Source organism: Chaetodon auriga, chromosome 22 (assembly GCF_051107435.1).
Source record: "Chaetodon auriga isolate fChaAug3 chromosome 22, fChaAug3.hap1, whole genome shotgun sequence".
Lineage (NCBI taxonomy): Eukaryota > Metazoa > Chordata > Actinopteri > Chaetodontiformes > Chaetodontidae > Chaetodon > Chaetodon auriga.
The window spans coordinates 19486952-19514915 of record NC_135095.1 but is presented as its reverse complement, the minus strand read 5'-3'; the positions used below and the strand labels follow the sequence as shown (position 1 = coordinate 19514915).

The 27964-nt window shown below is 49.6% G+C and overlaps 2 protein-coding genes across 4 annotated transcripts in view; both read left to right on the top strand.

Annotated features, from left to right (window-relative positions):
• The first annotated feature begins 12 nt into the window (after positions 1–12).
• On the top strand, positions 13–7308 carry mansc1 (MANSC domain containing 1). 2 transcript variants are annotated; one of them, XM_076722235.1, is made up of 5 exons: positions 13–695; positions 1916–2001; positions 2997–3309; positions 3576–3713; positions 4172–7308. In XM_076722235.1, exons 3-5 carry the CDS (start codon positions 3060–3062, stop codon positions 5278–5280), a joined length of 1497 nt encoding a protein of 498 aa, XP_076578350.1. In that variant the 5' UTR covers positions 13–695; positions 1916–2001; positions 2997–3059; the 3' UTR covers positions 5281–7308. The 2 variants fall into 2 exon arrangements, with proteins under 2 accessions (XP_076578350.1, XP_076578351.1); XM_076722236.1 differs by lacking the exon at positions 1916–2001 and having other exon boundaries at positions 674–695; positions 4172–7302.
• Positions 7309–8679: 1371 nt separating this feature from the next.
• Positions 8680–27964, top strand: part of lrp6 (low density lipoprotein receptor-related protein 6) — a 29312-nt gene continuing 10027 nt past the window's right edge. For both annotated transcript variants that reach the window (XM_076722628.1, XM_076722627.1), the window contains exons 1-10: positions 8680–9179; positions 13088–13484; positions 18387–18584; positions 18668–18864; positions 19349–19483; positions 21003–21399; positions 22165–22336; positions 25343–25559; positions 26751–27040; positions 27645–27871. In XM_076722628.1, coding sequence (XP_076578743.1) covers positions 9125–9179; positions 13088–13484; positions 18387–18584; positions 18668–18864; positions 19349–19483; positions 21003–21399; positions 22165–22336; positions 25343–25559; positions 26751–27040; positions 27645–27871 — 2285 coding nt within the window. In that variant the 5' untranslated portion in view covers positions 8680–9124. The remainder of the gene's footprint in view (positions 9180–13087; positions 13485–18386; positions 18585–18667; positions 18865–19348; positions 19484–21002; positions 21400–22164; positions 22337–25342; positions 25560–26750; positions 27041–27644; positions 27872–27964) is intronic.

Sequence of the window (27964 nt, the reverse complement as noted above, 5' to 3'; positions counted from 1 at the left end):
TTTCTTGTCTGGGTCTTATTGAGCTTCCATACAGGGTTTACAAAGTGAAATCTTCAGCTCGTCTTCGTGTTTTTCTCTGAATGTGTTCTCCTCTTTAATTATTGATCAGCCTGCCTTTGATCGGCGGATAGAAACGTGTTTTTCTTTAATCTGCAGGCGTTTTTAAGGCTCTTTCCTCTGGTTTTGCTCTGATTTCCTGGCCGTTCCGGGGCTGCCGTCGGGTTTTGGGACGCAGGCTCCATCCATCCCTCCCCCCACAGGACAAAGACTAAAATGGGTCAGACTCTGGAGAGGAGCGCATCTTCCGCACCAGCCATCATGTAATGTGGTTCATCATCCCGGAGGCTGAGAGACGAGCTGACGGATTTTCAGCTCCGACATGTCGCCGACTCGACCCGCTGTCCTCTGCCCAGCTGACGGTTCACCGCGGCGGACAGCCGTCCGTCACTGACCGCTTCAAGGAGGAAGAGGCGCTTTAATCCGGAGCATTTCTGCATCGTGCACCAGTTTCTCCTCTTCAACATGTCCTCTCGGGATGGGTGAAGCATCTTGTTCGCTAACTGGGACTGAACTGGTTTGACTGGGATCGCTGCTTCCACTTTCCAGTCAGACACCGACTCGTCATCTGCTGACCGACCAACGGACGGACGCTGAATGCCGCGCGGAGTTAATCTGCGTTCTCGGTGAAAATTGAGGTACAACCGAGAAGCTGATCAGGTCTCACCTCAGTGACACCATGTTGCTTTGTGTCCCAGTTTAGGCTCCGTTATCTGCCATCATCCGCACCATTAAAACCAGTACAGTGACGTGTTCGCGCGGCAGGTGGAACACGGAACAAACCAGAAGCGAACAGCGACACAAAGGCTCAGATGAGCCGCCCGAGAAGAAGCTGCTGAGACCCTGAAGCTGTGGAGGAACCATCGCTCAATGCTTTTCGTCACCGTGTAGCCTTTAAGCTAGCAGTCCACAGCCTCAGCCGGACGAACTGACGACGCGCGAAGCGGCTTTCAGATTCGCTTTCGCTCAGCGAAGTGTTCTCAAGTCCTTATCAGCTACTGACACGTAGCTAGCGAACGAAGTACTCACACGAAAACACTGACGTTTACTATTTAGAATTGCACTTCAAAATGTATTTTCATCAATGTTTTGTGTTGGCGTCTCTGTACAAGTACACAGGCGCGAACTCCTTCGCTCGGTTTGATCCTCAATCGACAGGACTTCGCTTCGGCCACAGTTCGTCTGCGGACATGAAATGGACATGTTTAATGTCCTGAACAGCAGATTTACGGAGGCAGAAGTTTGTAAATCTGTGCAGGAAGAAGAACTCAAGTGTTCAGTTAAAGAGGCAAGAAAACAGTTTAAGAATACTCCAGCAGAATATTTACTGAATGAAGTAAAAGTATGTAAAAGTACAAAATGTGCGAATGAGTCAAAGGAAGAATGATGCATCGCACTTTATGAGATGATTGTATGTTTGTCAGTCTTAAAATCAGCTGTCATTTTAATTTAACCAGAAAACATTAAGTCAAAGAATCTTTGTCAGTTCATCTTCATGAGGAAGCTCAGGAGGTTTAAAGTCAGTAAGACGCCCTTTAGTTTCGTTTCATTCTTTTGTTTTTTGGAGATTTCCGACTCGTATTTCGTTCTGTGCTCTTCCAGGTGGCAGATTTCATGTAACTGGTTGTTTTTCTCAGTGAGGTGAAGTTTACGATCACCGTCGTGAAAAGACCTTTGACACTCAAAGCTCTTCCTATCGATGGAGGCAGCTCGCCTGCAGGCCACCGTCCTGATTAAAGCCTCGTGCTCCAATCAGAGGCTCCACACAGCACACCTGGGGACGGACCCTCTCATTCTGGGTCTGATAGCAGCAGCTGTAAAGCAGATAAGTGAACTAACGGCAGCTTGTCCCTCACAGGAGACAGACTAAAGTCCTGCTTTGTGGACTGTGGACCCAGAGATCCACGGAGCATCTGATGGAGGACTGTCCACGCCATCGTCCCGGTGAGTCCCTGCTCTGAGGTTTTCATCTGAAAGCTGAAGACAAATAAAATCCTGACTGACCTCGTTCACTTCCAATAGAGATCTAAAAATGGAAGCCGGCTCCTGGAGGAGCAGCTTCCATTTTTAGATTTCTATTTCTACTCCACAGACCGACTCCTCCAGCGTGGTGGTCTTTGTTCTGGTGTTGTCAGCTGAGACAGATCTGGGACTGAAGGACGCCGTAGTGTCTCATGCAGCAGACGCTGTCACTGAGACGCGCTGATGAGCTCTGAAGACTCAAAGCGTTCACTCTTAAAAACGTCCAGAAGCTCGTTTGAAGCTGATCTGCAGGAGTCTGAGGCTCCGCTCTAACTTTTGAATCCGTCTGTTCGTCTGTTCGTCTGGACGCTGATGATCTGTCCTTCATGACGTTTCTGTCCTTCTCGACTGTCTCGTGAACTCATGTTTAATCGCTCAGCTGATGTTTCGTTGACCTTCAGGTATGGACCGGCGGTGATTTGGCCTCCAGAGGCAGCAGCTGGTGTTTCGGAGCGACGTTCAGGACGAGACGTCTTCCACACTCACAGTTTACTGTTGACAGCAAACGTAAAGTTTTAAAGGCTCCTAAACAGATAAATGGTCGTCAGATGTCAGCTGATTGGTGGAGAGACGAAACGCTGGTCAATGCCTGCCGCCTCTTTTGCTCTCCTGTTTTCCTGCAACCAAAGCATGCTCAAACGTGATTGGTCAGTTCAGTTCAGAGCGCGAGCAGAGACCAGGATGCTTCTGATACCAGAGTCTCGTCTCTCAGCTGCAGATTCTGCGTCCATGTTTCTGACGACGGCCTGTACTGTTAGCTTAACGTGAAAACTTCAGGAAGCAGTTTTCAGCTGTTTGCTAACACGCAAAGTTCAGTGCAGGACTTTAACATGAGTACTTCTACACTGTGGTACTTGTACTCGTAGATGTGAGTACTTGTACTTTGAGCTGAGTAGATGCTCTGTTTCGTCCTGCAGATCATTCGTGTGGATCTTCGCTCTCCGGCCGTGGACACTGAGGGTTTCTGATCTGCTGCAGCCATGACGCCTCCGGCCCCCGCTCCTCCCTCACGGACGCTCGGGCTGCTCGTTTCCTCTGCGCTCCTGCTGCTGATGACATCACTTCCTGTGTCAGCCGTGGAGCCGCCCAAGTGTTTCTCCAGACAACACCAGAACGTCACCGTCAACGTCAAACTGGCCTTAAACAGACAGGCCGTGGCCATGGTCACCCAGGTGGTCCGGTCAGAGCAGGACTGTGCCCACTCCTGCTGCTCAAAGGAGGTCAAGCCAGGTGAGGACACCTGGACAGGTGATCACAAAAAAATTGGTAAATGAACACGAGGAGAGTGAAGTGAACCAGTGGAGTTATGAGCTTTCTAAACTCTGTCCACTTTTATATGACAAACTCTGTTTATGCGGCAGGTGAGTATGCTTGTTAGCTTGTTGCTAACCCGTTAGCCACCTCTTTGCCTTTCGGCTCAGAGAGTCGGTGTGGCTCAAACAGGCCGGTGTAAGTCATTAGTCAGTTCATGACTCCATGTTTTTGTGTTTCTAAAGGTGCAAAGTGCAACATGGCGGTGTTCAACGCCCACAGAGACGCCGGTGGAAACTGCTTCCTGTTCCACTGTCAGACGGAGCAGGACTGTCCTTTAATGAAGGCTCAGGACGGCATCAACACCCACTACATCTACAACAGTAAATGCACCTGCTCTCACCTGATCACAGCTTCCTCACCCTAACATGTAGCTCTGTTACTTTAAAGGGTCACTTCACCCTCCTCATCCTCACGGCGCAGCTAGCTTCAGATTTCTGTGGTGAGGTTTTCAGTTAACCATCTGTCAGACTTCTGCTGCAGAGCTCAGTCACATTTGGTTTGAAGTACTCAGTATTCGTCCTGTTTGAATCACATGACTTGAAGTGGTCTCACTTAGCCTCCTTTAGCTCCTGGTTTTGGTTTAGCAGCACACTTCCTGTCTGCTTCACTCAAAGCAGACAGACACAGTCAGAGACCAGCTGGAAGAGAGAGAACACTGGGCCGACCTTCATCGTTGTTCTGTAGCTGCTGGACGTGGACGTTAGTAGCTGTTTGCTAACATGTTAGCCATCTGCTGCCCCCCTAACGCATCGTTTCCTTTTCACTGTCTCCTGCACAGGCCTGATTCATCCAGCCACAATTAGACCTGCAACCATGACCACTACCACAGGACAAACCACCACACCGGCTCCAACCGCGCTACCAACCACGCAACCAACCACCACTACCACCACTACACAAAGTACAACGACACCACCAACCACCACGACCACGACCTCTGCACCGACCACGACACCGACCAGCACCGTGGCCACGCAGGCTCCCGCCACCACAGCAGCGCCTCTGCCCATCATCATCATCGCCACCATGCCTCCACTAACTCCAGTACCTGCCACCACCACCACCACCACCACCACCACTACAACAGCAGCAGCTTCCACCACCAACAGAAAGCCAAACAAAACAAGCAAAAAGCAAAATAAAACAAGCAAGAAGGCAAAGCCTCATCCTGTCACCACCACCACCACCACCCGGCCAGCTCAGAGCTCCATGACATCACTTCCTGTTGTAACGACCAGCAAAGAGGCTGCACCAAGAACTGCTGACAAACTACAGCCCAACACTGAAACTACAACTACTACAACTACTGTCCCCACTACTACTACTAGTACTGCTCCTACCACCACTACAACTCCTCCTCCTCCACCTACTACAACTACCACTCCTTCTACTACCACTACTACCACTGCTACTACTACGACTACTGCTCCTACCACCACTACTACTACTACTGTTCCTACCACCACTACTACCACTCCCACTACTACTACTACTACTACTACTACCACCACTACCACTACTACTACTCCTGCCACCACTACTACTAGTCCTCTTCCTACTACTACCACCACTACAACCACTACTACTACTACTGCAACTACTACCACCACCGAGTCATCCACCACGAGGACGACTCCAGCAGCAAGTCTGCTCATCGTCCCCAAAGACGCCGTCCAGTCCGACCACGCCCTCCAGAACTCAAGCGTGGGGCGGGGCAAAGCAGCAGCGGCGCGGGGGGCGGTGAAGAGCGGCGTGGTGGCCTTCATGGTGCTGGGGCTCGCCGTGCTCACGCTGGCTTTGGCCGTCGGCGGCCGCAAAGCGATGGAGTCGTTCGACAGACGCCATTACACAAGACTGGAGCTGAACGACCTGCACTATGAGGTGTGAGGACGGACGGACTCGGTTGAATGACAGGAGCTCTGAAGGACAGTTAGAACGAAAACGAGTTCATTTGAGATTGTCAACATTTTCATTTCAAAGAATGTCTGCGTCACCGTGTGGCTGCGGAGAATACTCCATCCTGATTGGCCAGAGGGTGTCCCTTACTTTGAAGTAACCACACGGCTCTGCCCTCAGCTCATTTATGTTTATCAGCCTAAAATGTCAGTAAATGAGACGGTCGTCACTATGGTGATTCACGGTTTTTCCTGGTCGATATGTGATTTTATGTATCGACGTTTGTTGACACCAGACGAGACGTTCTGTTTGACTCCTCCAAATGAACACATGACAAATCAAGAAGCATCACGATGATGCAAAGATGATTTACAAATCAAAGTTTACTGTGAATCTGTCCTGATCACTTTACAACGTTTTTACATTAACGTTTATGTCGTCTCTCATCTTTGTCCTTTTTCTCATGTTAATTATGGAAACTATGGCAGCCCACTGCTGCCAACATAAAGCAAACAATTCGCTCAATGTCTCATTTTAACATGAAAAGTTCTTTTTTAATGTCAGGACAATTTTATAAAGATCATTTTAATGTTATTATAACATATTTTGTCATTACTGGGTACCATCATTTTATCTTGTTATATTACACAAAATCAATGTGTCTCATTAAAGCCAGGAAGTGTCACGAGAAGTCACTGCCGTACGAGAACCTTCATGTGTTGTTCAGACGAGGAAAAGATGCACACAAGAAAATACTTCATGAGTTGATTTTGTGTAATAATAAATTTTATGATATAGCGAGACAAAATATGTTCGAATAAACATTTCGTCCAAAGCGACACAATGTGTTAATCAGAAACTTTAAAAATAACATGATAATATAAATTAGTTTTTTCCTGTAGATCTGACTTTTATCCTCAAAATGTGTTTTTTCTCAAAATTTTAGGTTTCAGTGTCGCTCTGACTTTTATTTATTTAGCTCGAAAGCTGAATGTGGGCCAGAGACTGAGTTTAGAACGTGTTCATTGCCCGCCGTCACCCTCAGATCCAATCAGATCGCTTCGTTCTCGTCTCGACCGTAAACTTCAGCTGCCGACGGGCCACAAAGAACAAACAGCAATACTTTTATTCCCTGAATCTCAGGAAGCCTCTGAAGTTGGTCTCATATGGAGACACTGTGGACTGTGTGAGCAGACACATTGATGGACATTTGGTCTTCTGGTTTAGAGACCTTCTGGTTTGGAGGCCCTCTGGTTTGGAGGTTCTCTGGTCTGGTTTGGAGGCCCTCTGGTCTGGTTTGGAGGCCTTCTGGTTTGGAGACCCTCTGGTCTGGTTTGGAGGCCTTCTGGTTTGGAGACCCTCTGGTCTGGTTTGGAGGCCTTCTGGTTTGGAGGCCGTCTGGTTTGGAGGCGTCCTCGCCTGGAGCCTCAGAAAGCCTTTGTGTAGAAGAAGTACACCTGCATGTCTTTTTACTTCCACATGCTTCGGCCACTCGAGCTGTGACTCACTCAGTCTAGATGTCAGACTCACTCTCTCACTGTGTTGTTTTTGTATTTTGTCCACATTTTTCTTGTTTCACACGTGGATAAAAATCTAAATGATGGATGCAATTCTTTAAAATTTGATGCACTATTGTATCCTGTGTTTTTTGATAAATATGATATGCTTCTTTTTAAATATTAGATTGTTTTTCATAGGTAAGAGTTCACTGGCTGCGCACTATTTTCCTATAATAACTACATTTGTATTGGACGTCAGTGTGTGTTTGTGTGTGTGTGTGGGGGGGGGGTGTCAGCGTGCAGACTGACGCTGCTGCAGCGGCCTCTCACCACCAGGTGGCAGCAGCAGCCTGCTGAACCTCCTGAAGACACTGAGCTGTTGTCACTTCTCCTGCTTTGATTTTTCTGTCTGACCTCATCAGTGGTGATTGTTCGCTCTTGTTTTGTGAAGTGATGCTTTTGCATAAGTTTTGAATTTGATGTTTCATTCTTGTAAGAATTAAAAAAAATGTGATTTTTGAAAGTGTGGTTGTTGATTTGTCTGCAGCCGACTAACAGAAGGTCCTCAGCACAGAGATGTTCCCATCAGCCACTGCAGGAGTTCGTTTAATTAAAGGAGGTGCTAATGAAGATCTCCACATATGAAACAAAGCATTTAAATAAAGATTCATGAACTTCAAAATTGTGCCTATAATGAACAAATTGATCACGATGGATTGGCTTCATTCAGGTATGAATCTTCTATGTGTCTGTGGTACGGAAGATGATTAGAGCCAAGAAAAGAGAAATTCATTTCATTTTGTGACTAATCTCTGAATCAGACTTTTTTTTCCATCAAACTTTAAAGTTAAAATTCTGACTTTGAATCAGAAGTTCAACATCTTTTCTATTTTTATTCTCACAGTCTGATCTTTTGTCAGACTGTAAGCAGCCCTCTAAAATCTGAACGCAAAACATTTTTCTTCATAGGAATTTCTCATGATGTTCAGACTTTTTATTCTTTTTCTTTTTCCAACTAACTTCAACACTTTTTCTCTAAATTTTCATCTTAATCTTAGAAGTCTATTTTCAGATGTTTGGCTTTTGACTTTTTCCGAACACTTTTCATGGCTTTCTTTAGAATTTCAGTTTCTGGTTTTAATGTTTTATTACAGACATTATAACAGAGATTTTTGCTTTCTTAAAACTTTACAACCTTTCATCTAAAACACAGCGTTAGTTATACCTTCAGTTGTCTTTCAGATCAGACGACAGTGAATTCATCTTATTTTGACATTTTGTTTCAGATTTATGACCCTTTTTTCAAAATGTGGACTCAGGCTGGAAGAAGTCAGCTTTGTTTTGTTTTCTAAATGTAATCTATTACATTCAGACATTATGATGTCAGTGTTCTGACTTTTGTTCATGAATTTTTGACTTTACAGTTGTTTTTTTCTGGACGGTGGTTGTTCATATATTTTGACGTTTTGGTCTCAGAATCATTATTTCTCTTTCTTTTTACTTTTTTCTCAAATGTCAGACTTTCTCAAAAACATTATGATGATCTTTAAATCTTAAATCCTTAAATCTGAATTCAGTCTGTTTTCTGTGAACTTTAATATCGTGTTCGTTCAGGAGTTTATGGTCTTTACAGTTTCTTTCACCTCTTCAGGTCTGTGCACTTTGACTTCTTATTTCCATGTTAAACGTTGAAAAGTGTGTGTGTGTGTGTGTGTGTGTGTGTGTGCGTGCGTGCGCGTGCGCGTGCGCGTCTCGCTGTGATAAACTAGTCCCGCAGGAATGCGCGCTGAACTTCGGGCTGTGCAGCGGCTCTCCTCTCCTCTCCTCTCCTCTCCTCTCCTCTCCTCTCTCTCCTCCTCTCCTCTCTTCTCTCTCCTCCTCTCTTCTCTCTCCTCCTCTCCTCTCTCCTCCGGCCTCGGCCTCGTGTTCGCTTCTTGTCGAGCAGCAGTTCATCTTGGAGGCAGCGGGGCGTTTTCCGTGTTGTAACATTATCTTTGGCGTGAGAGCGTGAAATCAGAACAACAATAGAAAGCGGTGGAGCCGAGGAGCGAGGCGGCGGTGGAGGCGGAGGCGGAGGCGGGGGGAGCAGCTTCCTCACAGCGGAAGGAGACGGCGGATCTCCTGCAGGACAATGTGAGGCACAGAGAGTTGATCCGACGTAGTTAGCGAGCAGCCAGTCAGCCAGCATGGAAGCGGGGATCATTTAACGCATCGTGTCGCTGAATTACGACCTGAATCTTGTTGGAGATCCGCATTTTTGCCAGAGGAAGCGGCCGCAGCGATGGGAATACTGCGCTGAGCGGAGAGCGGCGGCAGGGCCAAGAAACGGGAGAAAGATGGGTGTCGTGCTGCGGAGTCTGTTGTTGTGTAGTTTTTGTCTTCTCATACGAGGTGAGTTTCGCTAAAAATCCTCCTTGTTACTCTGCGTTTCGTCCACTTGTCATGTGTAGACGTGTGAAAGTGCCGTTGGGCGGCCGGGAAAGCAGCTTTAACGGGGATATTTGGAGCCGTGTCCGGCCAGGGCCCTCTCAGGGTTCAGCTCTTCGGAGCGAAGCTAACGTTAGCCAGCCAGCTATGCGTGCTTATCTGCCCGTTTGCTGCTGGAGCAGAGAATGAAACCACAAATAGCCTCTGTTAGCCAACTTAGCTGGAAAAATATCCCTCCAGAGGCTCCGCAGCCCGGCTGGCCTTCCCTCAGCCCTCGGTTTCAGAGAGAAATCGTTATTTTAAGCGTTTTTGCGGCTGCTGTTAGCTCGCTAACTTTGGCTTTAGTAACTTAAACAGGCTGAATCGGTCAGTTGATACCTGGGATTGAGGGAATAGCAGCAGTTAGCACAACAAATGCTACTGGAGCGAGTCCTCAGCTAGCTGCCCACTGACGGACGATGTCTGGATGATTATGAAACGACTGATAATCAATAATCTTATTCCTCTTTCTTGGGTTGTAATCTGCATTAGTCTCTGTGCTGTGTGGACCTGTTGGTGTCTTCAGTTGCTGTTTTTCTAGCTGAGCTCGTCTCTGTTCAGAACCAGGTTTGAGTAACAGTGAATTTAACCAGGACTCGTTTAACAGCCCTGTGCTGTTCAGATGTTCAGATTTATGTGACAGTGGTGGTGAATGTTAGACTGCAAACCAAAAACACACTTTCAACTAGTAGAAAAACACAACGAAGCCAAAAGCTGATGAGAACCAGACTTTAGAAAACAGAGTTGAAAGTGAGACGAAACGTGTTAAAACATGCAAATAAATGAACGTGCTGCTGTGTTTCCTCCAGGAGTCACTGGAAGTCTTCTGCTATCAGTTATCAATACAACACACTAAAGAAATTATTCATGTAAAGCTGCCACCAACATCGATTGACTGCCCTTCAATCTTCTCATTATTTTCTACGTTTATCATTTAATGGTCAAAACCAACAACCCAAACCTCTTCAGTTCACTCAGAACAACAGAAAATCCTCACAGCGGAAGAGCTGGAATGTGCCAGTATTTGTTAGCTTGAAAAATGACACAAAAGATCAGATATGAATATCAAATATCACATCAAAATATTTGCTGATTCATTTTCTGAATTTATATAAGCCATGGTCATGTATTCAGATGGGTCAAACACACCTGTCAGTGATGTTCTCAGGTTGTCTGAGTTAAATTCACTTAATTCGTGTCAAGGTGAGAGTCTCAGAAATAAGAGCAGACAGCTGATGAAGTGACACAGAACATTAAGACTAATAACTCGCTCAGAGACCGATGACGTCAGTTTAACTTCTTATTTAACAGCTGATGATGTGAACGGGTGAGTCTGTGAACGGATGAGGTGACTGACAGGGTCGATGTTAAACCGCTCAGGTGAGAGTTAACCTGAGACGATGGAGGCAGTTTCTGTCACTTCTCACACAAACAGCTGGTGAACAGAATGAATCCCGTCGTCAAGCCGTCGCTGAAGATGCTGCGGAGGTCACAGACACGCGTCAGCGGCTCTTTGAAGACGAGCGTCGCTCCGACCTGATGGATTAATAGTTTATTTCAGCTTCCTGAGCGTCGCAGTAAAGTCAGTATCAAACAATCAGCACGTCTAGATCTGTAAACCTGGAGCTTTGGGATGGCGACCGGCTTCTTTCTTAATCATTCAACCAATCAATTGATCACAGTGATCAGGTTCAGCTCCAGCTTCCAGTTTGTTGTGGTTGAGATCGACGTGTTAACGTGTGAGTGATGGACGTAAAGGTCTCCGTCATGCTTTATGTCCTTTTATGTCTCGGTGTTAATAGATATCATAATGTGATGATTGTCTGGGAGATTTATTGATAAAATAGACTTTGACTAATCCATCAGATTAAATATCCAGCAGATCGAAACATTCATCGCTCTGAGGTCTGATCAGATCCAGAGTAATAAATCAGTTCTGCTCATTGATCAGTCAGTTTTCTCCGTCGATGAAGTGAATCTCAGGTTTCACTCAGCAGCTTTTTTCTCGAGCTGTTCGGGTTTTAACGTCCTCTGTTGAGGACAAACCTGAACGGTCTCACTTCATCGAAGAAGCCGATGGGACGTGGTTGAAAGCTTGTGTGTGGACGTTCAGCTGTGTGTCTGGTCAGTGAACGCACCGTCTGAAGCACCGACGCGCCTTCATGGTGAATCTGGTCTGATCGAGACAGAAGATTCGTGTCGAGACTCGGAGGGTCGTGACACCACCCAAACACCTCCCACACCGTGGAGGAGACGTGTCGTCTGCAGCGTCCTCCTCTTCATGAAGACCTCAGGGACGAGTGATGCGTTCATGGTGCTGTGCTTCTGTAGTTAAGATTCTGAAACACTCAAAACAGTCCACTAGAACGACGCCTGATTACTTTCATCACTCTGCTGGCTGGTTATCATCTTCATCGTTCGGTCTATGAAATGTCCGTCCCAGTGTCCCAGAGTCCAAAACCATGTCTTCACATGTCTGCTTGTGTCTGATCAACAGTCCAGAACCCAAAAAGCTTCAGTTTCCTGTGATAGAAAACAGAGAAAACGGGACACCTGAGAATCAGAGGAGCTTCTGCTCTTTATCGGTAATTAAAGGCCAAAAAGCTGAAATGATTATTTGATCACCAGCAACAATTCTCATCATCAATCAATCATTTCTGTTACTTTTCAAGCAAAAACAAAGAAAGAATTGCTTGTTCCAGCCTCTGAAATGGGAAGATTTCCTGCACCAGTTTGTCTTATGTCTCAAGAAACTGAACGTCTTTGGGCTTGAGACTGTTGGATGGACAAAACCAATCTTCGAAGACGGAGCAGCATTTTGGAGACCAAAGCGTAGACGAATGGACACCGTCTTCATTAATAGCCAATGACAGTAAAGGATATCTACAGCCCTGAGACTCACAGTAATGTGCGTAGGTGTCCCGATATGTCCTCCTGGCGAGGTCCGGCTCGTCAGCGGCCTAGGACGACCCGCGTCCAGGTTTTAATGTGGTGAGCTGGTAAATATTTGGAAATTCCTCCTGAGTGAAATGAAAGCAGGCCGGCAGCCGGCGACGTCCCCTCCGAGGAGACGCTGAGCCGAACGCTGGACGTGTCAAACCGCGATTCAGGCCGAGCGCCGAGATCCAGCCTGAGGGAGCGGAGCGTCCCGGCCGTCTCTTCGCCACGTGGCGTCGGACGGACCAGAGGCCGTCTTAAAGGGTCTCTGAGTTCTGGACTGATCCCTGCAGGATCGTCCGTCTGCTGCCGGAGACGCTGTCTTCATGTTTGTGTGGACGAGTTTATGTAGTGAAGATGAAAATGCTTCACACACAGACACACACCTCTGACAACACACAGACACACAATTTAGACAGTGTATTTCTGTGTTTTTAGCAGACTGAATTGTGTATTTTGGTGTTTGTAGCAGTCTGAATTGTGTATTTCTGTGTTTGTAGCAGTCTGAATTGTGTATTTTGGTGTTTGTAGCAGTCTGAATTGTGTATTTTGGTGATTTAGCAGTCTGAATTGTGTATTTTGGTGATTTAGCAGTCTGAATTGTGTATTTTGGTGTTTGTAACAGTCTGAATTGTGTATTTCTGTGTTTGTAGCAGTCTGAATTGTGTATTTCTGTGTTTTTAGCAGTCTGAATTGTGTATTTTGGTGTTTGTAGCAGTCTGAATTGTGTATTTCTGTGTTTGTAGCAGTCTGAATTGTGTATTTCTGTGTTTTTAGCAGTCTGAATTGTGTATTTTGGTGTTTGTAGCAGTCTGAATTGTGTATTTCGGTGTTTTTAGCAGTCTGAATTGTGTATTTCTGTGTGTTTTAACGGTGTGTTCTTCCATCTGTGCCAGGCGTGCCGCTGCTGCTATATGCGAACCGGCGGGACCTTCGGCTCGTAGACGCGGCACACGAGAAGGCCAACGCCACGGTGGTGGTCGGGGGGTTGGAGGATGCCGCTGCCGTGGACTATGTCTACTCCCAGGGCCTCATCTACTGGAGCGACGTGAGCGAGGAGGCCATCAAACGCACTGTCTTCAACCAGTCGGGGGCCAGCGCCATCCAGACGGTGGTCCCGGGTCTGGCCTCCCCAGACGGACTGGCCTGCGATTGGTTAGGGAGTAAACTTTACTGGACGGACTCGGAAACCAATCGGATCGAGGTGGCGGAGCTGGACGGGTCTTTGAGGAAAGTTTTGTTCTGGCAGGAACTGGACCAGCCGAGGGCCATCGCTCTGGATCCAGAACGAGGGTGAGTCCGACCTGCGCGGCGCCTTTCAGGCTCCCAGCAGAGAGCGTGTGAATGTCCTGATTCAGCTTGAGTGTGTTTGTGGTTAAAACTGGTCCAAAGTGTGAACGCAGCGGAGAAGATGTGACGGTGCTGCAGCTGAACGCACCTGAGGCTTTGACAGGAGGACAGGTGTGTCTCTGCTGCTCTGTTCGGAGCTGGTCTTTGGAGTTTGGTGATAAATGTTCTAATTCAAACGTTTTGACCGTTCGTTCACCTGAAGTCACCCTCGACTGTAAAAATTTAAGCTGCTGTTCTTAAAAATTCAGAAGTGATTAGTTGATTAATTGATGCGCTGAGCTTCAGAAAACTAATCGACACCTGATAATCGACGAATCTCCGTCAATAATGATTGACTAAGAAATAAACACGATGTCTGGCAGTAAATCTGATTGGTGCAGGACGCAGCGGCGGCTCACCTTCAGTTTACAGCTGCTGCAGAGTAACAGGCCGTCACACTTCCTGTCCTTCATCGCCACGTTTCCTCCTCTGCCTCTGCTCGTTTGCAGGGTCGGGCTCCAGAGAGGCGTCGGATTAGGATGTAAATCCATTAGGACTGAGATAAAAGAGGCCTGTAATGTATTCATTAGTTTTATTTAAATTTGGGCCGTCGCTCTGCCTCTCGCTCGCCGGCTTTCTTCCTCCTCTCTCTTGGGTTTCTATTCATGGAAACTCTTCCTCCTCGTGTTTGATCCAGTTCGGTATCAGAGATAAAAGTCAGAGCGAGCCGCTCGCTGATGTCGAGGCCCAGATCTCTGCAGACGTCGCTCTGATCGTACTCTTGTTTGTGTCACGTTTGTTTGTGTGATAAGGTCAAAGGTCATTGGAGCAGAGTTTCCCCCCACGCTCACCTGTATGCTGTCAGCGTTCAGCTGGGACGCCGACGTTCACTCACGGTAGATGAAACGATGAAGAGTCACTTTTCAGAGGCCAGGTGTTCTGACCCAGAGGACAGACGTGGACTGAGACAGGAAGTGAAGACAGCGTGTGTGAAGGATGAAGGTTATCGGTCGTGTGTGACTCAGGTGCTTTTCCCACATGCTGGATGACATCACCAAAGTTGTCCAATCAGTGAGGTAGCAGATGTCCATGTTCATGTTTACTGGCTTTGTCCCAGTGTGGACACCAGCAGACCAGCAGCTCTTTAACCTGCGACCTCGTACCTGCAGCCTTCACCTGTTCAGGTTTTAAGGTCACTGAACAGGAAACGGTCATCACGTTTTGGTCAAACTGCAGGTGTGAAAGACGTCACAGGGTGAGACGAGCTGATTGGTTGTTGTCAGGCTGTCACTCCTGTACGTCTGGGTATTTCCATAAAGTTAAATGCTGTCAAGTGACTGTTGATTGTTTGAGTGCATCTGAGAATCACTTCCTGTTTGGTCTGCAGTGAGTCAGACTGTGTGTGTGTGTGTGTGTGTGTGTGTGTGTGTGTGTGTGTGTGTGTGTCGGAGCTGCTTTACTGATCACAGCTGAAATTCACTGATTCTTCTTTCTTTCTTTATTCCTCCTGACAGATTCCTAGTTTTAGTGGCTGATTGTTCAGTCTGTGTGAGGCTGGAGTGAGATTCTGCTTTAAGAAACTGGTTTTACTGTTTATATATGTGACAGAACACAATCTGACAAAACCAGACAGAATGAACTGATCAGATCGGCCGACGAGCCGTTAAAATGCTCTGAAAGTGTTAAACTTGAGGTTGGAAGTCTGCCGCGAGCCGCGTGTTTTAGAGGCGAAGGCTGAGCGGAGCGTTTTGTTAAGAGGCCGGCGTTCACGGCGTTCACTCGGCTTCAGTCTGGTGTAGTGCAGCAGAGTCTTTGAGGAAAACTGGTTCTCCAAATCCACGCTGGAACGCAGAGCTGGACTCGGTTCAACTGGGATGATTAATGCATCAGGTACCAAATACAAAGCAGCTCTTGTGGTGAGGGGACGTGTTGTGTTCTCTGCGTCTCACTGGAGGCTTTTCTCCTCTCTGCCGGCCTCGGCTGCACTGTTCAGACTCAGAATCACCTGAATGCTTCCGAGGCCGCTAACGTGTCCTCCGCCCGCTCTGTGCAGGGTGGTTAACGCGTGAAGCGGCAGCTCGCGGCTTCCTGCCTGGCTGCGCTCTCTGCTCGCCGTGTGCGGGTCGATCGCAGCTAACGGCTGGTTTGCTTTGTCCGCAGTGAAACCCAACCAGCTGCTGTGTTTGAAGGCTGGTGCTGTGTGTGGCTCCTGGGCAGGTTACCAGTTTGAGCCTTTGTATTGGGCTGAATGGGATTACGTGCGGAGGCCCAGCAGCTCTGTTAGTGGGTCACTTCTACGCGTCGGACAGTTTAGTCTCTGTAGAATGATGTGACTCAAGCTTCAGGCTGATTATAGAAGCTTTCCCATCTGTTCTGTTCACCTGTTGGCGAGTAGGTGGAAGGAGGTCCTGAAGGAGGTCCTGAAGGAGGTCCTGAAGGGTCCTGAACGACCTGTTCTGTCTCTGTGGGTTTGGACTGCTGCTGTCTGGAAACCTGACGGCACTTTCTCACCAGTTATAGAGCTCTGATGGTTATTGTTGAGTTGAAGTGAGGAGTCACCTGATCTTGACGTACCTGGTCACATGATCACATGCTGACCTAACGAGTCGTTCCCTCTCGTGATGTCACGGGTTGAGTTGGTAATAAAGTTGTGTCCAGTTCATCGTCCGTACAGATTATTGTTTAACAGCCTCGACACGTCTGACAGCAATATGCTGAATCATGTCAGGTCAATCACTCAATCAATCATCAATCAATCAGTCCGTCAGTCAGTCAGTCAATCAGTCTGTCAGTCCGTCAGTCAGTCAGTCCGTCAGTCCGTCAGTCGTTCTGTCTTCAGAGCGTGAGACGTAAGAATGTGACGTCTTCAAACATTGTTTAGCCTCGACATGTCGGGGCGCCCCTGTAGCTCAGCTGGTGTATCGAGGCTGTCAGTCCTCTGCAGTGGCCGCAGGTTCGACTCCTGCCAAATGTGCCCATTGAAGACTCTGCTGAGACACGAGAAGCAGCTTTAGGGTCCTGGTGTGCAGCAGAGACCCTGAAAGGAGGCGCAGAGCTCTGGTCCACACGTCCCCGCTGCACCACACGCCCATTGATCAATCACTGATCACCACCATCAACACACGCTGAAAACACCACGTCAGGCCTGAAGTTCAGTGTGAATGACTGTAAACACAACAGAGACGTTTGTCCTCGTGGGTCCAGCTTTTATTTACTCTCTAAATCAGGTGATGACGTCATTCTTCACTGATTGGCCGATGTGCCATCGTCAATGTTTCGACACCAGCTGACCGATCAGAACTCATGTGTTTATTCTCTAATCAATCAGTCGACTCCGCCTGATGTGTGTTCACCGCGTCACTTCCTGTTACTACGCTGACTGGTTGTGGTTTGACCTTTAACGTGTCAGACTCGATGACTGCTTCCTGTCACCTGATGGTGTCCGCCTCTTTCAGGCTGTCGTCTGTTCGTCCGGACTGGTTTTAGGTTTAGGTTAGGTTAGTCTGAACGCTCCAATCAGACGTCACGTCGTCCTTCGCGTCGCTCAGAACGCGATAAACGACCACAGAGCGACTGAAGCTCATCAGAGCAGCTGGACACACAGAAACGAGGCGTCTGCTGGACGTCTGCATGCGTCCAAACAGGCGCAGCTGGAGTCTGTCGCTGTGATGTGTGGACGCGTTAACGTGAGGTGATGAGGAGCAGATAGCAGAGCAGACAGAGCGTCTACAGATCAGATCTGAACTAAGCTCACCTGACGGCCGGCGAGAGGCCAAACCGGTTTTCACAGAAGAAGAAGAAAAGTAGTTCCAGCAGATCAACGCCTCCACGAACGTCCGCCAAAAGATTTCAGTCAAGATGTTTAACAACAGGAAGTCCTCAGTTCACGTTTGACCTCACCTGTCTGTGTGTGTGTGTGGGGCGTGTTCCACATGCTGACACCTGTCACATGTACCAACACCTGTGTGTGTAGTCACACCTGTGTGTAGGTGTCCCTGTGACTTGTGACCGCCCAGCATCAGTCACTGAGCTCCTCCATCCAGAGCTGCAGGTGGAGGAGGAGGAACAGCAGCAGCAGTAAATGTTCATCTTCCACTTAAGACCTGTCTGTCTGTGTGTCTCTGTCTGTGTGTGTGTCTCTGTCTGTCTGTGTGTCTCTGTCTGTCTGTCTGTGTGTCTCTGTCTGTCTGTCTGTCTCTCTGTCTGTCTGTCTGTGTGTCTCTGTCTGTCTGTCTGTCTGTCTGTGTGTCTGTGTGTCTCTGCCTGTCAGTCTGTCTCTCTGTCTGTCTGTCTGTCTGTCTGTGTGTCTGTGTGTCTCTGCCTGTCAGTCTGTCTCTCTGTCTGTCTGTCTGTCTGTCTGTCTGTGTGTCTGTGTGTCTCTGCCTGTCAGTCTGTGTGTCTCTGTCTGTCTGTCTGTGTGTCTCTGTCTGTCTGTCTCTCTGTCTGTCTGTCTGTGTGTCTCTGTCTGTCTGTCTGTCTGTCTCTCTGTCTGTCTGTCTGTGTGTCTCTGTCTGTCAGTCTGTCTCTCTGTCTGTCTGTCTCTCTGTCTGTCAGTCTGTCTCTCTGTCTGTCTGTCAGTCTGTCTGTCTGTGTGTCTCTGTCTGTCAGTCTGTCTCTCTGTCTGTCTGTCTCTCTGTCTGTCTGTCTGTCTCTCTGTCAGTCTGTCTGTCTCTCTGTCTGTTGTCTCCTCACATCACGTGTTCACTGACCTTCAGTAGTTTGTGTTCACTTCTTCAATAAATCACCATTTTACCAGAGGACGTTTCCATGTTGACGTCCAACAGGGAGACATACTGATTCTACATGTCCCTGTGTGTCCTCAGGCCCATGTACTGATCATATGTGTGTGTGTGTGTCCATCCTCAGGTACATGTACTGGACAGACTGGGGTGAGATCCCAAAGATCGAGCGTGCGGGGATGGACGGGACCAATCGCTCCATGATCATCGACAAAGAGATCTACTGGCCCAACGGGCTGACGCTGGACTACAGCCAGCAGAAACTGTACTGGGCCGACGCCAAGCACAACTTCATCCACCGCTGCAACCTGGACGGATCGTCCAGGTACAAACCAGGACCCGGAAGACGTGCAGATGTCAGTGTGCTGTCTCTGAGGTACTCTTCCACTCACTGTCACTGTGTTTCAGGGAGGTGGTGGTCAAAGGGGAGCTGCCTCACCCGTTCGCCCTCACCCTGTACGAGGACACCCTGTTCTGGACAGACTGGAACACCCACTCCATCCACTCCTGCAGGAAGCAGACCGGAGCGGAGCAGCGCATCGTCCACTCAGACATCTTCTCGCCTATGGACATCCACGTCTTCAGCGCCAAGAGACAAAAAATCAGTGAGTTCAGACGCTCCTCAGGACGTCCAGAAGCTGAAACCAGCGTCTGTGGTTGTTTCTGGATCACGAAAAATGATCCGTCTTTAGCTTCACAGCCGCGTTGATGTGTGTCTGTCTCTGTTCGTGATGTCTTATTTCAGAGTTTACACATTTTAAAACTGTTTTAAAGCGTTTGACTACGTCACAGAAAAACGTTTTCTGCAGAGAACAGATTTTAAAAAGTCTCGTTTTGGTGTCGAAGGAGGGACTGATGCTGTGTTTGTCCTCTGTGTTGACGCCTTCTGTCCCCTGTGTTGACGCCTTCTGTCCTCTGTGTTGACGCCTTGTTTGTCTTCTGTGTTGACGCCTTGTCTGTCCCCTGTGTTGACGCCTTCTGTCCTCTGTGTTGACGCCTTCTGTCCTCTGTGTTGACACCTTGTCTGTCCTCTGTGTTGACGCCTTGTCTGTCCTCTGTGTTGACGCCTTCTGTCCTCTGTGTTGACAGTAGTGAGCAGCCCCTGTTCCATGAAGAACGGAGGATGTTCCCACCTCTGTCTCCTGTCCCCGGTGAAGCCCTTCTATCAGTGTGCCTGTCCCACCGGAGTCCAGCTGCTGGAGGACGGGAAGACCTGCAGAGACGGTGAGGACGCTGTCCCTCTGAGGCACATTTCAAACACCTGATATCAGTTTATGATCCTGAGCTTTCACCAAAGAGGCCGAGGGTCCCTGAAGGTCTCAGAGGGTCTCAGATTGTCTGTTTGACTAAGAGAGACATGTCACCTCTGTCCAGTCCAGCTGCACGAGCAGACACAGCATCCAGGACCTGGACTGGACACGGGTATGGGTCTGTTAGCAGGTCTGTTTTTACATTTAAAGTCGCCGCATGGTGAGACAGCGACACACACTCCGTCTGTGCTGCAGCTCACACACACACCGGGCTGAAGGTAGTTTGACCATGTCAACTGGTCTCGTCTCATCGTGTCAGCTGGTCTTGTCTCATCGTGTCCGCTGGCCTCGTCTCATCGTGTCCGCTGGTCTCGTCTCATCGTGTCCGCTGGTCTCGTCCTTTCATGTCAGCTGGTCTCGTCTCATCGTGTCCGCTGGTCTCGTCTCATCGTGTCCGCTGGTCTCGTCTCATCGTGTCCTGATGGTCTGAGCGTGAATGTGGTGAAAAGCCTGCAGAGGACAAACTGTCTCACTGTCTGCAGTTTGTCTTCAGAGACGCTGGAGTGGAAACAGTAAAGTCCAAATATTTCCTGAAGTGCGTCAGTGAAGACGTTGAAGTTTGCAGATTATCTGTTATTTTGAGGAGGAAAGAGGAACCAGACGAGCAGCAGCCTGGATTCATTAGAGGCTGTTTGTTTCTGCAGGAGCACAAAGACTCTCTGATTCCTCGTCAGCTCGTCCTCTCGTTTCAGCCGTCAGTCGTCCCTCCTCCTCCTCCTCCTCCTCCTCCTCCTCCTCCTCAGGTGTTGAGCTGACCTGCTGTAGCCCTGTGCCGCTGCCCTCCTCCCGTCCTCCGCCTCTTTTGTGGAGCGTTTTTTGCCTCAGTGAGCGTCGCCTGCAGGACGGAGGGCTGAAGGCGGGGAAGCCTTTGTGAGGGATGGGATCACATGGTCCCCCTGTGGACAATGTCCCCTTTCACTGCCGGCCTTTAACTGTTTCAGGGGCTGTTTGTGTCTTAAAGCGCGGAGAGGGCAGCGTGGTCGCGGTCTGACCTGAAGAGTCCACGTTTGTCGCCTCGAGTCCTCGCCGTCCTCCAACAACACCTCAGTGTTCGCTTTGTTCAAGCTGTCCTGATTTGTTGCTTTTGTTCAGCGTCGCCGCAGGAAACAGTTTGTTTTAGACTCCATGAACAGATGATGTGAGTCCAGGCAGTTTAAGGTCCGATCCACCGCTGCACAGGTGAGTCCATCAGACGACTTCCTTCAGGTCTTCGTGCTTCCGTCCGTCTGACGTGCGTCTGAACTCGGTGCCTTTGGCTTTCGTTTGGTTTGTCAGGACAAACTGAAGCTGTGACTCTTGAAGGTGCTGCTCACCTGCTGACACCTGTGTGCTGCTCAGGTCGACTGATCACATGGTTCCTGTGCTTTGGCCCTTTAAAGCAGCTGCCCTGTTGGTTTAAATGCATGACCTCTGACCTCTGTGCTGCCCCTCAGGTGCCACTCAGATGCTGCTATTGGCTCGGCGGACTGACCTGCGGCGCATCTCTCTGGACACGCCAGACTTCACCGACATCATCCTGCAGGTGGACGACATCCGCCACGCCATCGCCATCGACTACGACCCGGTGGAGGGATACATCTACTGGACGGACGACGACGTGAAGGCCATCCGCCGCTCCCTGCTGGACGGCAGCGACGCCCAGTTCGTGGTCACGTCTCAGGTGAACCATCCCGACGGCATCGCCGTGGACTGGATCGCCCGGAACCTGTACTGGACCGACACCGGGACGGACCGCATCGAGGTGACCCGGCTCAACGGGACCATGCGCAAGATCCTGATCTCTGAAGACCTGGACGAGCCCAGAGCCATCGTACTGGACCCCGTGGCCGGGTGAGTGTTTGATTATTGATGATCTAAGACGTCACTGATGATGTGAAATACCAAGAGATTCATCATCGTCTTCCTCAACTTGAAATGAATTCTATGAGTTTGTTTATTGTTTGTTACATAAAGTTTATGATCGAAACTGTTTTGAACTGATTAGTTTTTAAACCATCCATCAGTTTGAAACGTCATTGATACCTGAGTGGAGTCAGTTCACAGGTTTATAGATCCAAACATACGTATTCAAGGTTATTTGATCACATTCACAGTACAAGAGATCCATCAGCAGATGTGATCAGTACGTCAGTCAGTCAGCATCTCATTGGTCAGTTCAGCGTTGACCCTGAAAGCGGGTTAGTGTTAGCTGATCCCAGCTCTCATGTTTGAGCTCCGGCCTCTCACACCTGGATCAGCGTGCGATCGGTCCAGAGCTCGGTCAGAGGCCTTTGAGCTGAGACGGTTCTGTCTGTCCTGATGGACAGAGCTGTCTGAGGACACGTCGTCTCCCGTCACTGGTAAACTCAAAGGTTCCAGTGTCTCACCTGCAGGTGAAGACAGACAGAAAGACAGAAAGAAAAGATAAGACAAACAAAGTCAGGAGAAAATACCAAAGCAGAAGAAGATGGAAGACAACAGACAGATCATGTGATCACAGGTCAGGTGTCCTTGAAGCTCCACTGTGGACTCTGATGAAGACTCTGCTCAGTCTTCAGCAGAAACTGCTGACTCATGTTCAGACCCGTCAGTGACATCTCTCTCGCTGTTCTTCAGGTACATGTACTGGACGGACTGGGGCGAGGTGCCAAAGATCGAGCGCGCCGACCTGGACGGGATGGAGCGGGTGGTGATGGTCAACACCTCCCTGGGCTGGCCCAACGGCCTCGCCCTCGACTACGACGAGCGCAGGATCTACTGGGGAGACGCCAAGACCGATAAGATCGAGGTTGGTGTCGTGTTTTCTGCCCGCCGTCATCAGTTTTTACATTCCGCGAGCGTGAGCGTTCACCTGGGAGCCGAGCGGTTTGCATTCAGGCGGCGTTCACCTGGAGGATCAGTGGAAGCTGAGCGCCGGGCCTCCTCAAAGTGGAGCTCCTGCTGGTTCACGGCTGCTCCTCGCTGTGACGCTTAACTGCCGAACACGGCCTCCCGCCGGGCCGGAGGCGGCCCGACACTTCCTGTCAGCCTTCAAAATAAAGTGTTAATGCTCGCGTTGGCCGCAGCGGGACCTCAGAGATGTTGACAGGAGCAGGAAGTGTCCTCAGGTGGAGACGTTAAAAATGTCCTTTAACACAAAACACAAACATGTTTTTAATCTGGAGGAACTGTTTTTGTCTTCAGTTGATTTACTCCTGTGATTCAGTTTAAGCATTGATTGATTGATTGATTGATTGATTGATTGATTACACCCAGGTTCATGATGCAGAAGTGAAGTCAGACTGAAATGTGGGTCATTTTCCCATGAGCCTCCATGTTTTGACACTCAGAGAAACGTGTTTATTTTAGGTTTTGACTTGACAGGAAGCGGCAGGACGAGTGAGACGAGCGTCTTTGGCGTGCTGCTCGTCTCTGGATCCCGTCACTCGGGACGCCGTTGAACCTGTTGAGCTGTGCAGGGTGTCCACAGTCCAGCTTCTCTTCTTCTGTGGTTTCCATCCTCACGCCATCTCGCCGTGTTTTCTTTTCCCCTCTCTGGAGGTGGTTTGACCCCACCTGAACCCCTTTCCGAGCCCCTTAAAGGTGGTGTCGAGGGGGCCGGGAGGGGCCTCTGCTGGCCTCCCTCAGGTTTCTCAGAGGACCCGTTTTTTGCGGCGAGGTCCCACATCTGGTTCCGATTGCGGCCGGCACTCCAGCTGCGGTCGGCTCTGTTTAGAATAGACCCCGAATCTGAAACCGTCGCCGCACTGCGGTCACAACTCCCAAACCAGCAGAGACCTTTTGGCTGAGGCCATCGTGCTGAGGATGGAAACTGGATTTTATATTTATACACCACCACTGTGTGTGCGTGTGTGCGTGTGTGCGTGCGGGCGTGCGTGCGTGCGTGTGCATGTGTGTGCGTGTGTGTGCGTGTGTGTGTGGGATGTTTTGAAAGATGGCAGCCGGCCATGCAGGCCTGTTCTGTGTTGATCAGGGGAGGGCTGCACAGATTACAGGCCTCGCTGCTTTCCTTCTCGTCTGTAGATTCCTGACATTTCTCGAGTGTTGACACTTCGAGGCTCTCGCCGTCTTCTCCAGATAATCTTATCACAGACTCTTCGTCATGTGTGTCTTGGCCACGTTTCCTCCAAACAGTGCGCTTTACTTCAGCGTGTCTCACATTAGATGTTTATTTTGGTGTCTCTGTAAGAAGTCGTGGACATCCCGGCGGACCTTCTCCGTCCATCCCCTCACACACTGATCCGGCTCTGAAAGGTGGAGCTAAACCACCGCAGGCCTCTGATTGGTGTCCTCGTCGGCGCTCTGATGGAGACTTTTCATCTCTGTTCTCAAACAAAGCTTGTAGAGAGAAGACAGACGGTGAGGCGTTCGCTGACCTCTGCCATGTTCCTGCCGTTATCCAAGCAGGTGTGTGTGTGTGTGTGTGTGTGTGTGTGTGTGTGTGTGTGTGTGTGTGTGTGTTTGGGCTGAACAGTGACCTTGAATGTGAGCGCAGCAGAGCAAAAGTCAGCAGGAAGTGGTTGGTTGTGATGACATTTGTCACATTCTCTGCCTTTAACTGACCTTCATGAGCAGAGTGTGAACGCAGCACGAGGCCTTCGCTCGTCCAGTTTCAACAGCCCAGACAGTGAATATGTGACGTTTCTGTGAGGCTTCGTTCGGCTGCTCTCCGTCCAAATGTGGAGAAACGTCAGGCTTATCTTTGGTGTTTGTGTCGCCCACATGAGAGCCGGTGATGAGGATGTTCAACAAACAGGCCTGATGCTGCCGTCTCCTTCGTGTCTCCTTCGTGTCTCCTTCGTGTCTCCTTCGTGCCTCCTTCGTGCCTCCTTCGTGTCTCCTTGGTCTGTCGGCCCGTCCCTTCCGTCCTCTCAGATGAAGTCAGTGTTTGTTCTGTCCACGTCTGAACGGGGTGAACAGGAAGCTGCCACCTGTGATTAAACGTGCACAGACAAACAGGAAGAGCGTGAGCTGTGACGCTCAGCTGAGCTTCTTTAGCTTTGCTCACGCTCTGGTTTTAAAGGGTTAATCAAAGATGGCCGCGCGCCGTCCGTCGTGTCGCCTTCGCATCTTTGTTCAGCAGAACTTTGCAGTGTCGTTCGGACGCCGCTGGCCGGTTTAAACTGGGCTCCAGGTTTCGTCCAGCAGGTCTCTGTTGTGGCTTTCGAAGCGCTGCTGCTTTGTAGAAGTGAGATGTCAAAGTTTGTGTGAGAGAAGAAGAGGAAATGTGGCGGCCATATGCTGCCGCTGTTTGTTTGCTCTGGCTGTTGCTTCTAATTAGCGGCGCTGCGATGTGCTGCCAGGTCGCCCGAGCGCTTTGAGCGCGCTCGGTATCCACGCTGAGAAACACAATGTGCAAACTCCGTCCGTCTGTCCGCCGGGCATGATGGGAACAGAGAGCGCTGAGGCGTGTGTACTGAATGTTTAGGAGGTACAGAGGGTTTCCTGCGTCACTCCGCTGATGACGGCGTCTCAGTTTTACGTTGTTTGTCCAGAAACGTCGTCGCGTTCTGACATATTTCACATTCTTCTTCATCATCATCATCATCATCCTTCATGTGTTAGACGACAGGCTGATGACAGCCGGCAGTACGTTGGGCTCCGCAAATGTCCGGTGGTTGAACAGGAGCAGCTCAGTGGGCTGAATGGATTCATTCATTCATTCATTCATTCATTCATTCATTCATCCATCTCACTGTTAATGACCATGTGACTCATGTGCAGCGTCTGCAGAGACCCTGTCCTCTGTCCTCTGAGCATGTCAGTGTGTAACGCCCTCCTCTCCGTCTCTCAGGTGATGAACATGGACGGGACGGGTCGACGGGTGCTGGTGGAGGACAAACTTCCTCACATCTTTGGTTTCACTCTGCTGGGCGACTTCATCTACTGGACCGACTGGCAGCGTCGCAGCATCGAGCGTGTCCACAAACGCACCGCGGAGCGAGAGTTCATCATCGACCAGCTGCCCGACCTCATGGGCCTCAAGGCCACGTATGTTCACAAGTCCTTCGGTGAGTACGGGATCCCGAAGACCACCGGGTACCAGAGCCCAGTCCAAGGCTGCAGGTCTGTCAGGAGGCCACACGTGGTCCCTCAGGTGAAGGTCAGGGTGCGTGCAGGGAGTAGCACATGTACACATGAGGTGGTGATGCCCTGACGTTTGGCTCGCAGGCGTCAGACAGATCATAAGAACTCATTAATGACACTGAGCAGCTGCTTCAGACACATTTACAGCAAATAATGAAGATGAAAGGAGAAATAAATCCTGTGAATGGTTTTCAAACAGCATCAGATCACAGCTCAGAAGTGTCACATTAAAAATCAAAGCCATAGAAAGGTCAGCGTTATTTTACATGAAGAGGTTCGCTCACGGCAGCCTGAAGACGCGAGATCAAACCCTTCACGAGGACAATACGGTGACTGTCCTAAGAGACGGACGTCTGACGAATAGAAGCTGAGTTTCTGGCCGTGGGTCCTCGTTAACGACTCCTTCTGTCAGGAGGTGTTTGTCTTCCGTCCTGCAGCTCCTCAATCCTCATGTCTCTGATCCCAGTAGAGTCTCTGCAGCCCAGTCTGACTGGGACACTGGGACGATGGAGCATGAATATTTCAATGCTTCAGCTCCACACACGCACACACAGGCACGCACACACACACACACACACACACACACACACAGGCACACACACACACACCTCTGAGATAATGATAATGAGGACCTGAGAGAGTTTCTCTCCTCTTTTCATTCCTTCTCTCTTCTCAGGAATTAGACTGGTCCCTTTGTCCTCAGAGGTTAAAATATCACGTCCTTGTTTTCTTCCAGTGTTCCGTCTCTGACGCTTGGTTCTCTTTAAGTTGGACCAGTTTCATTCCAGACAAGGTCTCAGGAGTCCTGTGGACTTCGTCTGACGTCTCTCAGGCGGAGGAGCTGCTTCTAGAGCTGAAACACTGAATTACTCTCTGACACGGCCCCACTGTTTCAGCTCGACCAGTCAGGAGCCGCTTTGAGCTTCAGAGCGCTTAGCTTAGCTTAGCTTAGCTTAGCTTAGCTTAGTTTAGCATGAGACTGTAAAGGGGGAAATGACTGGCGGCTGTTCGTCCCATCACATCCATACGACCCGTCCTCTCTCACAGCTGAAAAGTAGCTCAGTATTGATGCATGTGGCATGTACCTGTCTCACCTGTGGCCCCGCCCTCCTCAGGTACGAACCCGTGTGCAGAGAATAATGGTGGCTGCAGTCACCTCTGTCTCTACAAGCCTCAGGGCGTCCAGTGCGGGTGTCCCATCGGCCTGGAGCTCATCGCCGACATGAGGACCTGCATCGTCCCCGAGGCCTTCCTGCTCTTCTCCCGCCACACCGACATCCGCCGCATCTCCCTGGAGACCAACAACAACAACGTGGCCATCCCGCTCACCGGCGTCAAGGAGGCCTCGGCGCTCGACTTCGACGTCACCGACAACCGCATCTACTGGACCGACATCACTCTGAAGGTGAGAGCGTGTGTGTGCAGACCCCCTGCTGGCGGGCCCGAGGCCTGTGCTGAGGAGCAGTAATGGGCTCCCAGGAGGCCCCAGGTTGGTAATAACTGATGGCTGCGCCCCTCCCCCTCCACCCGCTGTGCTTCGTCTCTCCTCCTCCTCTTCTCCAGATCCTCCTCATACGTTGAATAGACTTCCTCTTTCCTCGTCAAAGACTGATAATAATCTGCACCTTTGTCTTGTGTCACAGCTGATTGGTCCTCTTCCTCTCAGCTCTAAAACTCATCACTATTTTTCATCACCAAGAACACACACACTGTTTATTGTGACACACACACTCACTACAGCACCACATGTGGGTCCATCCGCCGCTGAAAGTAGTCCCAACAAACGCTCTATTTCCTGCTGACTGACAGTGAAGCTGTGAGTGTCTGATGGGCGGACGCTGTTGTTTACGTCAAAGCAGCCAGTATTTCATTGTCTTTTGTTTTTTGACTCAAACGTTGACCAGATATCGATCCCGTATCTCGCTCTAATGAATCGTAGTGGTTCTTCAGCGGCTCAGACCTGCTCTAGAACCTGACCTTTGACCTGTGCTGGTCTGTGTCCCCTGCAGACCATCAGTCGGGCCTTCATGAACGGCAGCGCTCTGGAGCACGTGGTGGAGTTCGGTCTGGACTACCCGGAGGGCATGGCGGTGGACTGGTTGGGGAAGAACCTGTACTGGGCCGACACCGGCACCAACCGCATCGAGGTGGCCAAACTGGACGGGCAGCACCGGCAGGTCCTGGTCTGGAAGGATCTGGACAGTCCACGAGCTCTGGCTCTGGATCCTGCTGAAGGGTGAGAGTTCGGAGCAAACTGAGACTTAGAGTCTGTCGATTTGATCCGCAGAGGAGACGGAGCAGAGACGGCGCGTCCTAAACAAACTCTTTG

What these genes read in the sequence shown, in the direction of transcription:
- mansc1 (XM_076722235.1), top strand. Translation starts at nt 3,060, where the DNA reads ATGACGCCTCCGGCCCCCGCTCCTCCCTCACGGACGCTCGGGCTGCTC. An exon ending in CTCAAAGGAGGTCAAGCCAG is followed by an intron (nt 3,310 to 3,575) that starts GTGAGGACACCT and finishes GTGTTTCTAAAG; the next exon opens with GTGCAAAGTGCAACATGGCG. An exon ending in CACCCACTACATCTACAACA is followed by an intron (nt 3,714 to 4,171) that starts GTAAATGCACCT and finishes TCTCCTGCACAG; the next exon opens with GCCTGATTCATCCAGCCACA.